At 30.2% G+C, this 14,411-nt stretch overlaps 1 protein-coding gene across 1 annotated transcript in view; it reads right to left on the reverse strand.

The window, feature by feature from the left end:
- Nucleotides 1-6,118: 6,118 nt before the first annotated feature.
- Nucleotides 6,119-14,411, reverse strand: part of LOC139527185 (histone-lysine N-methyltransferase SETD1B-A-like) — a 31,462-nt gene continuing 23,169 nt past the window's right edge. Inside the window, exons 14-16 of the mRNA XM_071322493.1 lie at nt 11,099-11,215; nt 10,521-10,778; nt 6,119-9,625 (exon numbers count right to left, since the gene is read on the reverse strand). Of these exons, the coding sequence (XP_071178594.1) occupies nt 9,452-9,625; nt 10,521-10,778; nt 11,099-11,215 (549 nt within the window). The 3' untranslated portion in view covers nt 6,119-9,451. The remainder of the gene's footprint in view (nt 9,626-10,520; nt 10,779-11,098; nt 11,216-14,411) is intronic.

Consider the following 14,411-nt stretch of genomic DNA (forward strand, 5'->3'; position numbering starts at 1 on the left):
CCAATTGATGATGGACTTTCTGTTTAAAATTGTCCTTGGAGTTCGGTATTTTGTTATTTTACATTTTGATATGCTTGGCGTTAAAGTATTTAATGCCATGACAAACATCAACTTCAACTTGCACATGTGTGGAATGTTTCTCGTACCAGAACAGTTTACCAAATTCTACAGTTCTGATTTTAGAAATATATGAAACGACAAATATATGTCAAACAAACAAATTAGATTCAACAATGTTGAACGTTAACCAAAGATACTTTGTCTTTCATTGCCGGTTATTTATATTTCTCCAATCACATGAATGCCATTCAATCATTCTACAGTTAATATTTTTAAATCTGCATGTAAGCGACCTCGTACCACTTGTTCAAGATAAAATTTCGTTTTGATAATATTGTTCTAAATATAAAAAAAAGGTTTCAAAAACATCTTGGAAAGTGCTCTTCCGATAGAGTTGGCTATTATGGTTAGGTCCTTTATGTTCATATAGCTCTTCAACTAATTCGGTTCTTAAACATTATTAGCTTTCAAATACCGGTCCAGAGGGAATTTGATAAAGAAAAGCGCTTTAAACGTTAAACGTATGAAATTTATAAAGCGCTGATTGTATATTTTGTGCAATCCCATCCATCAACTGACAATAGCAATTTCGTTTTTACAGCCTCATTAATTATTGATTTTAAGACTTCTAAAGTTAAGTAAATATTTGAAGTCTGTATTTGGTAAATCATCATGTCAGCATATTGATACTCCAAGTAGATGAATACTCAAGACTGCATCAACTTATGCAATTCCTCTTAATTAATGTTTGAATGTCACCAAAAGGCGTTAATCTACATGTCTTTTTTAGTGTGTCTCAGTATCCAATTAGAAACAAATACAATTACATGAATTGTTATAAGCAGTGTTTACATTAAGAATAGATTTTGTGAGATGGTTTCGTCTTATTTTGCTTTTATAATTTAACATTATAAACCATGTTTTGTTTTCTTATTTATCACATGATCTGCAAATTTGCAAGTTTGCATCTTTCAAAAGGTTATATACATACGATAAAGAGATACAGTGTTAAAATGAAAACAAAAGGAGGGGATGTTTTATACAACATTTAAAATTTAAGCATATCAGAGGTTTGGATGGGATTAAATGATTAAATATAATGCCCTTAAAAAATGAAGATTAGAGAATAACGGGCCAAAAAAATGAAGATTAGAGAAAAAAAGGGGTTAATTTTTTAAAGATTAGAGAAAAAAAGGGGTGAAAATTAAATGTTTACAGAATAACAGACACCCCACCCCCCAATCCAGACCCTCATATCAATTTCTGGTATGTACTTCTGTGGATTGCTTGTGAGGTGTAAAACAAAAATACCAACATGATCAGTATTTTGTCTACACAAGACTCATATGTAGCGTTCAAATCATAATAGTTGTAATATCAAAGGTATAACGAATAAGTTTTGGAGCATTGTAAAATGATAAAAAAATAATAATGCAAACCGTTGTGCTATATATCATCTTGCTATGGCATTATATGGATGTGGTAAATATAACGTGTTTGTCAGATTTTAACATGTTCTGATCAGTGAATATACAAAAAGAAATGTAGTATTGATGATATTTACGTCAGTATATGAATGAAGTAGAGAGCAAATTTAACAGTTGTTAACCAGCAGGGACATCGACCAAAGATGTGGTTGTAAAAACTCGTCAATGATATAAGGGAGTAATATGCAGTGCGTTGAAAACGAAAACCACTTTTTATTACTATGCCCTACCTAATCAATTAGGCCTAAATATTTGCCAAAATTCTATTGTGCTTGGCCAAACATTACTAAATTACTAAATTACAGTATTTATTTAACTTAATGTCTGTTTTACATATTAAAAAATTATGTTATTACATGAAATCTGCGAGGTCAATCAGATCACATGTTGTTACTTAACGTTATTTATTTTCTTATAATGATTAATATGTATTGATATCTGCTCTAACATATATATATATATATATGGTTTTTGCAATAAAGTATTCATTCATTCAAATAATACCGAATTCCTATGAAAATACAAAACGGAAAGTCCGTATTCAAAAGGCAAAATCAAAAGCCCAAACACATAAAACGAATGGATAGCAACGGTGATAGTTCTGGTTTGCCACAGGTATTTTCTTATGTAGAATATGTGGGATTATACCCGGTTTTTAAGCTAACTAAACCTTTCACTTGTATGAGGTATATAATTACGTAAGTTTTACGTATTATTATATTTTAATTTAGCTTTTAATTGTTTTGATACAAGTGTCATTCACGGGTCTGGTTACTGAGTGTCTGGTGTACAAAACAATTAGCAGGTCCTACATTTCTAATATAGTTTTTGGTGGTTTACAGGCAAAAACATAAAGCTAGCTAAACAATGTCAGTGCAACAAATCGTGACAGAGTCATCTGATAACTTTCATGCAACCTAAAAGAGGAAAATCTTAACTTTCTCCCCTTTGGATCATTCTTTGTAGTTTTAAAGTTATGACAATTATATAAGTATACGACGGGCACGAAAAATAGTGAAAATATTATCCTCGAACCTCACGTATCGTTTGACGGAAATTTTGAAAAATATAACTATCAAGTTAATGCAAACACTCAAATAGATTTGAATTGCTTTTTAGATTACATTGTATAAACTCAATCGAGTCCGGTGGTTAGTTAGTTTAAATTCAAAATAAATACAACACAAATATTTCCATTTTAGAGGTCTGGTAAATTTAACTAGGATTTCAAGTTATTGAAATAGTCAATTGTAAGCTGGAATAAATGGTGATTAGTCATTTTCAATATATTTCCCACAAACAAAATTATGATATTGTATTAGTCTTCTTAACGCATATTCCATCTGACAATAAAACATTGTTCCAAACTTCACAATGAATTTTGAGTAGTCAGACAATGTCTAATTTGGGAACTTCGTTTAGGAATTCGTTTTTGTTATTTCCTATGAATATCTTAATATACTACGAAGAAAGAAACTTCGACTAAAACATGTACATTACTCAGACTGTTTATGGCATCTGTCAAGGTAATTGGATATGTAATGAATAATATTTTAGTCTGGAAAAAATGAATTATTCGATGCGACGGTCTTTAAATTAGCTTTCAGTAATTGTGATAAATCTGAGAGTTAACTCAGAATGTGTTTTTGTTTCGTGTGAATGTTTGAGTCAATCCTTTTCTAACATGATGTTTCAATTACTTCGCTAACATGCCTCTTTAAGGCGGTAGACCTATGTTCAGGGAGATAACTCTTTAAATCAGTTAAGTGTTTGTAAAAGTCAAGTTCATCAATATATTTTAAGCATTTACCTGAAACAGATTGAACATAATCTATGTAACCTAGAAGCTTAGAATATATTCTTAAAAAATGGTTGACACAAACGTACTGATGATTTTAAGAGTTATTTCCCTTAACCTAGGTCTACCTCCTTAACTGACATGTCATTAGAGTTACATGGCTGTACAGTCAGGGCATTCAGTAATATGTGTTTTGGTGTCTCCCATGTATATTTTTCATATATTGTTTTAGCCTTAATTAGGCCGTCAGTTTTCTGATTAAACTGATTTACTTTGTCGTGCAGGGTTGAATATCTCAATATGACTCACTAGCAATCATACTACATATTTTCTCATTTCAACTGACAAGGGATTAGGGTCACATTGACTTAAAAATTACACTCTGTAATATGGGTTTCATTTACAAAAATCTACAATTGTGATCTTAAACATTCGAATTCAGAAAACTAAATCCCATTTTTTGGATGCTGTTCCTTTTTAACTTTAAATAAAATTGAGAAAGGAAATGGGGAATGTGTCAAAGCGACAACAACCCGACCATAGAGCAGACAACAGCCGAAGGTCACCAATGAGTCTTTAATGTAGCCAGAAACTCTCGCACCCGGAGGCGTCCTTCAGTTGGCCCCTTAAAAAATATGTATACTAGTTCAGTGATAATAGACTTTATACTAAACTTCGAATTATACACAAGAAACTAAAATTAAAAATAACAAGACTAACAAAGGCCAGACAGCTTGAAAGGTATGATATGATATAGTATTTGAGCCAGAATGAGTTTTTATGCATTTTGAAATATTCCTTTTGAACAAAAACATTGGCAACATCCTTTTGTCAAAATAAATTTGTTACACAAAAATGTCAATGGATCATACACATATCATAACAAAATATCATGGTGGTCCCTGCTTGTACAATGTTGTTTGAAGCAAATACTATTGAAAAAAGTAAAAGCACAAAACTACCAAACGCAGAAGAAAATTCAAAACGGAAAAATCTGAATTAAATGGTAAAATCAATAGCTCAATCACATCATAAGAATGGTAAACAACTGTCATATTCTTGACTTGGTACACACATTTTATTATGAAGAAAATGGTTGATGAAACCTGCTTTTATAGCTAGCTAAACCTTTCACTTGGATGAAATTTAGAAACAATTTAGTCAAAGTTAACATGTTCTTCACAAGAGCACACACGTATGATGTCATAATAACATAATGATTGTTCTGATGCGTCCCAACTTGTTCATTATTTATTTGTCAGATATGTTTACTATTATTACTAAATTTAATTTCACGGAATTATGAAGTAAAAATTGACTTTAGTGGACCTTCTAGACAGATACTAGTACTAAGGATTTCTAAGACAAACTTATCAATATAGAAATCAAGGACGATTGTGGAACAACGTATTTTAATAAATATAACATTTACAATGCTTTGTGTGCTATTTTTTCTTATTCTGAAAGATCATTTAGAAAGTGATTTTTCTTTACTCGAGAAAACTAAAATAGCCCTTTCACACCAACTGGTTTCATTAAATTTGGGTAGCACGAGTTAGTTAAATATTTACTTGGTGGTATGACTTAGAGTAATACATAAAAGTATTTGGATTTTTTCTAACTGTGTGCCTATATCTATATAACGTGAACTTCCAGATAAAAAAAGTATCTTGATTGATTGATGAATGTTAACGCTACTTTTTGGCTATTTTGTGGCGGTCAGTTTTTATGGATGGAGATAATCACAGACATTCGATAGAAACAGGTATTTTCTTCATGCTTAATAATGAATGTAATCTATTACCTACTAAAAGTAGGCTACTATTAAATTATAAGGTCAAGAATTTCGTTACCAGAAATTACCCAAAACGTTAAGTGAATTTTTCAGTAGATACTAAAATATTGTTTGGAAGTTCGGCTGTACCTAAATAACTAATTGCAGGAAAGCACATCCTTATTACCAAACCTGTTAATTAATATATGATCCTGATGAACTTATTCCAAAAGATTACTGATTAAATACTGTAATACGGTCATTGGATATTGTGTTTATCAGTACATGTACCTATATTGATCATGTGATCTGTAAATTAAAGCCAAACAAAATATGATTGTTATTTATAAATCATTCACGGTCCTAAAATTAGTTGATAACTATATTTTGGCATTCTCTACATTCTCTAACTGTTAATGACGTCTTAAGACTAAATCCTTTAAATGTTGAAAGTTTCTGTTTGATAACTAAGTCTTGATAAGGTTTTAACAAGCTCTACTATCTATAATATTGTAAATTTTGTTGGTGCTTTGTTTTCTAGGAGTCTCATATCAGCAAACATGATCAACCAAACCCACATTCTGTAAGTGCCTGTCCCAATTCAGGAGCCTTCAACATCATTTTGATCTCTAGTGGAGAGTAGTCACATTGGCATTATACCACATCTTCACATCTTTATATATAGATTCTATCATTGCATCAAGTCTGATACAATATATATCTCCAGATGTTTAACATTTTATGAAAAATTGAAACATTTTTTAAAAAATATTTAAATTTAACTGTTTTTACGTGATCTATATCTGTTTCTTACTCTCTGCTTATCAATCTCAAATCTGGAAGATTACCATGGGAGGTATATAATCCCTGAAATTCTGCTACCAACAAGAAACTGAAGCTGAATGGTTTAATATTACAATCTTAAGATTCTTGTAAAGTATGCCGGTCCTGTTTGCAGAAAGTTTTACATTACCAAAACGTTAAAAAAATATCTATAAATAATTCTTCAATTTTTTTATTGATAAATTTCATTTTTTTTTTGTACAAAGGACATGAATATTTACCAATTCAATAAGCAACACTAATAGTTGTAGCACTAATACATTTAACTGTACACTAGTATATACAAAACTGTACACTGTACACATAACACTAGTACACTTATAAAACACACTTACAGTGTACTAAACATACCCCCTATGAACACTATATACAAAATGATATGATATGTATATTATACACAGCGAGACATAAACAATGTTTACATAATATACAAATATCAACAATGTAACTTTTCATAAAAACTTTCAAAACTTGAACATTAACAAAGCTGTGTTCTATTACTCCAAACTGAAGATAAATAAATGTAAAGATCTATAATTGCTCATAAGGACTATTTCATTATAATGGAATCAGGGACGGTAGGAAGAGACTTTCAACACCCCTCCCCTACAAATCCACCCCCCCCTAATTTTGCCTGCATTAAATTATTAACCCACATTCAAACTAAAATGATCCTTCCTACCATCCCAGATTCTATTCAAAGGAATAGCCTGAAATAACTTACAGAAATGAAAATTGTAAAATTCCTTAGAAAAAACCAATGACCCACTTCCAAAAATAAAATATCCCAAACTTCCCACAATGTCCATTTCAATTGAATAGCCTATACCACTTATAATTTTAAGAGTTTTTTCATTTTCATAATTTTAATATATTTCTTTTTTATCTGAACTTACTGATACAATGATGTGCACTTTTTTTCTCTTCAAAATACTACACATTTATCAAAAACATAACAAAATTTTGAATACATAACCAGATAAAAATTTCATACATGATTTATATTGTACACAAGGAACATGAGGAAGTTATTTAGCAATCATTGAACTTTATTTCATAACTATACCCATAGGAATATAAATACACATTCTATCAATAACCCTCTTGATTGAAAATAACCATATTACCGTAGTGAGTTATAGATGTCCAATAAAATCAGACCCACAGGTTATTTAATAAATTTCCAATTTGGAAAAATATAATATTTCTCTTACAAGGTCAATTTAATTGATTCACAAATTAGTACTTTTTTTATTTTTGATTTGGACATAGCATGATTAGACATAAAAATTGAGCAGAGTATAAAAATAAAAGAAACCATTTTGTCTATATAACTATTTTACCTTAAAACAGGTACGACTCCATGATTTTATGTAATAAAAAAATACAAGATCATTTAGGAAACATTTTAATACAATGCTTTAAGAAATGAAGATTAGTTACATATGTCAAAATTGTGACAATTAGGACAGAGATTATTTTAAGATTCCATACATATCCCTTTGTATACAAAAAAAAACACGTTTTCAAAAAATAATCATGATGGAGAGATGGAGACTTTCCTGTCTTCTGTATTTGTAAAAGAGGTAACAAATGAAAAGTTTAAGATTTAGAGGAATACATAAATAATATCAACAAATTTGTGGATGTGAATGTTTTGCCAAGGTAGTCTTATACTAGTAAATTTTATGAAACACTTCGTCTTTTAAGTATAAATCTATGTTCTGTAAATTCAGAATTGCATGCATTTATTATTGCGATTTTGTCCTTTTAGACTAAAATGTGATTTAATTTTTGCCATATTGAGATAAATCCTATATATTCATATAAAGGATTTCAAAATGCAACTTTAAATTGTTGTGATTTTAATTCTATAGCATTTTTTGCAATAATAAAAACATCGCAATAAATTCTGAATTTACCTGTTGCATGGTTTTTGACATTGGTTTATCATTACAAGAATATATTGCACAGAAAAACTAACTCATTACAATCTTTTGGGAAAATCAAAATAAAATAAATATATATATATGTTCTTGTGAAATTGTGATGAGCACCATTTGTGCATCATACTTTAGTACTTTTTTTCTGATTAGTCAACTGAAAATATGTTAAGATATCTAGAAAGTTTAATAATAGAAATTGAAGCTCAGACTTAAATTTTAATTATTTTTTTTGAAATTGAAGCTCAGAATTAAATTTTAATTAATTTTTTTTAAAGTATTTATATTTTTTAAGCAGTATCTAGTCGTTTTTATCCTTCTGAACAATCACCACTTCAGATGTTGGTTCACTTATAGAATTTCAGTCCCATTTCAAAAGTCTAGAAAACTGAATCTTATTTCATTTCATACCAGTTTTTGTGTATATATTTTAGTAAATATTGTAAAGCTCCGATGTATGATATGATCCTATAATTTCAAACTAACCTTTTTTTTTACCATGAATGTAATTTATAACAATATATTGCACAAAGGAAACTTAAAAATGTACTACAATATAATGATAATAATAATGAAAAAAATCTTTATTTTGACCTAATTGTATTAAAAATTGATTAACATGCAAAACAACTTATGTCTTTTATACTGTTTCTAGTACAAAAATTCATTGCCTTTTGGATGGATAAGATCTGGTTTTCAATATCAAAAATGACAAAAAAAAAAAAAAAGAATAACAGCAAGTAGGATATGAAATTCTTGGAGTAGAATCAAAACATGTTTAATTTTCAGAATGCTCAGTTCCCCTTTATTGTTTTTTCAGAATGCTTTTAAAAAAGTTAAAATCAGCAGACTAAAATACAATTATCAGTTTAGAAATACCAATAAAACTATTAAATTTTATATTTTGGTAATTGTTTGACTGTAATACCAATGTGAATTACCGTATAGTAACATTTTAATCCTTAACAAACAGTATATATATCTAAATGATGTGGATTTATTAAGGTGGTACCCAACACTTTCACTAAAACTAATTTGGCTCGTTTAATTTTCATAAAATTTTGACAAAGTATTGACACTTTGACCCTTTGAAAAAAATATAAAAATTTCAAAAAATGAACCAACCATTTTATCAGAAAAATAACACTGGTTATATAGCAGTTTGACAAACACTTAATTTTGATCAGTGAGAAGCTTAATAATTTCTAACAACGCAAAGTAATTAAAACGTTCTGCTGATTTTACAGAGTTTTCTCCCTATAAAGTTAGGTACCACCTTAAATCAAAATTATTACTAAAAATTTCAATTTCATATTTCACCATATTCTTGAACTTGTTTCATATTCATTACAAAGTGCTCAGAGAATCATAAAATTTAATGAGCCCTTAAGTATCATAATCCGTATGGATTTCTCCAATAAACACATCTTTCAATTGTTTTTTTCTTTTTGATATAAAATGTTAGATCAAAGATTCATAACTGAAGATAAATAACTAATTTTCCTACTAACAAAACAGAAGACTTATAAAAAAATAAATAATATAACTAATTGAGTGTTCCTCGACAAGCTGCATCCCCACAAAGACATGGAATTTTTTCATCCTCCAACGGAAATTTATAATCGTAGGTTATTTCTTCATTAACGTCAATCTCACGTTTGGAATATATCACAATTTTCTTCTGGTTATCTACATTAATAATTTTGGCATAACAGTTTGGCTGAAAGAAAGAAAAACAAAATAATCATAATTTTGATTTACAGTGACTGTTGTTATAAAAGATGTCTAAATACACAATAAAAGACTAAACTACCGTGCATACAAAGTACAGAATCCAGATCTGGCAACATACAAATTTGCAAACAAATATTACAAATTCTTAAAACTTGAAACTTTCGCCCCTGTTTTCAATAATTCATCCTTCCTACTGATAAGACAGCACCATCACTAAATGGGTTTTATGGTTGTTGATATTTTTTCAGTTTATCCATTGTAATATTACTTAATTGATAGTTGGTGTTTAATGCCAATTTCAGCACACTAGGCTGAATCAAGGTGGACACTATTTATTGGTTGAGGAAGCCAACAACATTAGGCAAGAAAAATGGTAATTCTACTAAGTTAAGATGAGAGTCAAGCACACCTTGCCACGGGTGTGTGTCAAATGATCATGGACTAATTTCCTAAAACTTCTTCAAATTGTTTAGATATTGATTTTTTTTTTTAAACTACATATTTGATTCCTTATTAAATGGAAACAATGATGCAATGGAGAAAAACTTACTTCTAAAATCGCACGATACCATTATGGCTTTTTTTATTGGATTTTGCAATAACATACAAGCACGAGGTTTAACAAGCCTTAAAACCAGGTTTAATCCACCATTTTTTACATCAGAGAATGCCTGTTGAAAGTCAGGATTATGACTGTTGTTATCCTTTCATTTGAAGTGTTTTAAAAAAGTTTGTGATTTTCCAATTTGACTTGGGATTTTTTGTTTTGAATTTTCTTTTGAGTTTAGTATTTTTGTTATTTGATTTTTATCCAATAGCTCTTGAGTAATTTTTCTGCATATACATAAGTAAGGTAAGATAAATGATAATAAAACACTTACATTACAACTATGATTTATAAACCTGGCCAGATTTCCACACTTCGTTGCATCAATAATTGTATCGCTATCTACTCGGAAGAGATAACTACTTCCGATTCCTGATTTCTCATATTTCTTCTCCCGCAGGTCAGCGACAGACTGACGAATACTAGCACCTACATACTCAATGACCATTTCATCTGCTGCTATAGGTTCTAATGCGAACAAGCCCCACGCATGGATACCACTGCGAGCAAATTTCATGTTCTTCTTTCTAAACTGTTGATAGGAAAATTAACTTAGCATTACAAAATATAAATATTAGAAGAATTGAACAAAAAATTGTTTATGATGAGATAAATACAATGGCAATGTATAGACTATACTCTACTGAAACAGGAAATAAGATTTATAGTGAATTGAAACCAAGGTAATTGTGAATGTGTACTGAAGGAATAAGATATCACCATGATTTATAAAAGTCATTTGCACAGACTAGGAAAATAGCCATAACAGATTATTTAAGATTTTTCAAACTTGAGGAAGTTTTTTCTTTTTTAAATCATAGATAATATATAAACACAATATCCATCACTTACTTTAAGTTGATTGAATTTGAGAAGATCTCCTATATCCAGATCAGCAAACGTGGTCTGTAACCGTCTGTTTTCATGTCGAGCTTCTCTCGAGTTTGAGTATGCTGTCACTTTCTTGTCCTGGAAAAATGAAAATATTAATAGACACAAAAACAAAAAACCCTACCATGGCCAGTATAAACAACACAAAAACAAAAGAAAAGAAAACAAGAGGTCTCATTGGGGTCTAAGTGTGACACAGGATTGACCTATTTTTGTAAGAATGACTTGTGAAAGTCAAATAATAATGCATGAAAACAAGAAACTATGTCCATAAAGATACGGGAAATAACATGCTCTATTATGGCAAGGATTAGCAGGATAAGCGACTCTCACTGAACAATAAGCGGGATCCAGGATCAGACCCCCTTTGAAATTTCAGACCTGGCAAAAAATATGTCATTTTGATATCTTACATAGGTAATCATTAATGCTGTTTTCTCTCTATCTAGATGTATCATACATTGTAGTTTTCAAGACAATTTCGCAAAATGCCAAAAAATGTAACATTTATCATTAAAGGCTTAAAAAATTATAACTCTACAACAACGTGGATTTATTTATTCTCGAAGGTACCAGTTTTTCGTGGATTGAGAAAATTTGTAATACATTGAACATTTAAATTCATGGTTACCCTGTACCCAAGAAATCCACGAAGATTGGTATCCAACCAATATTAACAAATCCACAGTACAAGAAGACAATTGATGTTTTTGTATTATGGATCATATTTGGCAGATCATTTTTGCCGTGTACAGTTTCTCTTTATACTACAATATGGGTGATTATAGAAAAAGTATTTATCAACCAACATATATAATAATTACAATTTATTACATGCTTCACAGAATATTCTAATATGACATGCTTCTTTAGCTTTGTAAACAACACTGTGATAAAATTCTCGATAAAATATACTTAGCGCAGACTCAGAGATATACATAATAATGGCTGTTACAATATACTTCCCACGTAAATCTACATGTATTGGAACCTATTTGCAGACCCTTTGCCGATTTTATTGTTTTAAAAAGTGCAATTAAAAATAGACAAAATTAACTTTTCTTCTTATTCGTATGCAGAATAAAAAGAAGCAATGCACAAGAGCTCAATGAAATCAACAAAATAAAAATTAAATAAAATTCCGCGAATGTCTATTAATCTTTTTGGCGCATTTAAGCCATTTCAAAACATGATGTCATACAAATGAAACTGCTGTAAGGTTGAAAGTTTTCTTTTACGTGAACCATCAGAATTCGTATAATATTGTATTAAAACTGATTTTTGAGGTAGGTTTTGTTTCATTTTCTATTCTATTGCATTATTTGCATATTTACTCATTTCAGCAAGTCAACATGGCGGCTCCTTAGTTACAAAATGTCGACTTTGGATTTGACGGAAGCTTACGAACAAAACATGTAAATTAAAAATGGCAAATGTTGGGTTTGAGAATTTAAAGAATTAAAAAGTTTTTTTCTAGCAGTTATTCACGAAATAACCTACGCAAGCTACATATTTATAAAGATATTTGAGCTTTATCTAACAGGGAGCAAAAAAAAACCAGCCACACACACAGCATACCCACTTTCGCTTCAGTTTTTTAATGACCGTATTTGTCCTATTAGAATCGAAATAATTCATGGAAGCCATAGATTGTTGGAAATTTACGTGTGGCCTGGGCCGTGATATTCGTTGATTTTACCCCTCGCTAACGCTCAGAATAAAATTGGAATATCACAGCACAGGCCATGTGTAAATTTCCAACAATCTATGGCTTCCATGAATTATTTCTTAATTAGGTACTGAAAATTCAGAAATTTTTGCTATGTTTTTCTATTGTGAAAATTAGAATGAGAGAAAATTTCTAAAAAATTATAACTTGTATCTTATAAATAATCTTGCATTTCTGTCCATTGTTCTACTTTAGAAAATGATTGCCTAATATATAGATATAAGAAGATGTGGAATGAGTAAACGTAAATCATTATAGCCATCAACACAGAGCCTTGGCTCACACTGATAAGATTCTTAACGTACAGGACTGGGTTGCACAAACGACTATTAAGTTAATAGACTATTAACTTCTAATAGACTATTAAATATCTAATTGACAATTAGTTAATAGAGTTATTTAATAGCGTTGCAGGAATCACTTTTAAGGCTACTATTAACTAATAGACAATTAAGTGACTATTAACATTTTAATAGTCAATTAAGCTCCATTTAATTCTGCGAGTTTCATCATTTTTTCACAACATCATTACGATTTTCTCGATTTTCATCGTTTTCACGACGTCATCATGATTTTCACGATTTTCATCAATTTTTCATGACGTCAACACGATTTCAGCGATTTTCATCAATTTTTCATGACGTCAACACAATTTCAGCGATTTCAGCATTTTCAACGGGGTTGTGTTCAACATCGAAGCAGCTAAATAATGCTACATAGTGCTACGTAGATTTATGACTATTGAACGTGTAGCTAGCCTAGCTGCTATTAATATCTACGTAGCTGCTAGGCTAGCTACACATTCAATAGTCATACATCTACGTAGCCGCTAATATATTGAACGCAACCCTGGGTCTATACTTTCAATTGACACCAAAACATGTCCAATTCTAAAATACAAGAAATTGCATATGTTGTATTGAAAAAGATAGAAAAGTCTCGAAAAACGAGGGGAATAGGGGAATAAAAAAGCATTAGTCTTAAATTCCATTATATTACTTATTTAAATATAAAGTTTATAGTCGACGTCTACAAAAGAAAATTGACAACTGCAGCCTGCTATATCTTCCATTTTGAGAGTCTGACTCAATCTAAGTCGATTTTTCACTTCGTTTATGGAAGGTTGGGAACTCGAATAAATTACTATAGTATTTGGCACAATCGTGGTAAAATCAGAAATTTTTAATCTCCCATGAGAAAAATTTATCCGCTAATTTATTTCAAACAAGATACAATAAATTGCTTGTGTTGCCATTGCAAGGGATTGAAAATTCTCGGAAAAAATACAAGAGGGAAGAAATTAAGTATATATCATAAATCGGGGCAGCCCCGTTATTCAGATGTCCCATTAGTCCGACACCCCATTGGTGCGACAACCCAATAGTGCGACGTCCCATTAGTCCGACACCCCATGATAGTCCAATACCCCAAATAGTCTGACATGGAATAATTCAACAACTTTTTGAAATAAATAATTTTGATTTCAAAAGAATAATCCCATCAGTTAAACCTACATTCCTCCTGATAGTCCTAAAAATAATAATA

Source organism: Mytilus edulis, chromosome 6, assembly GCF_963676685.1.
Source record: "Mytilus edulis chromosome 6, xbMytEdul2.2, whole genome shotgun sequence".
In the NCBI taxonomy this organism is placed as follows: Eukaryota; Metazoa; Mollusca; class Bivalvia; order Mytilida; family Mytilidae; genus Mytilus; species Mytilus edulis.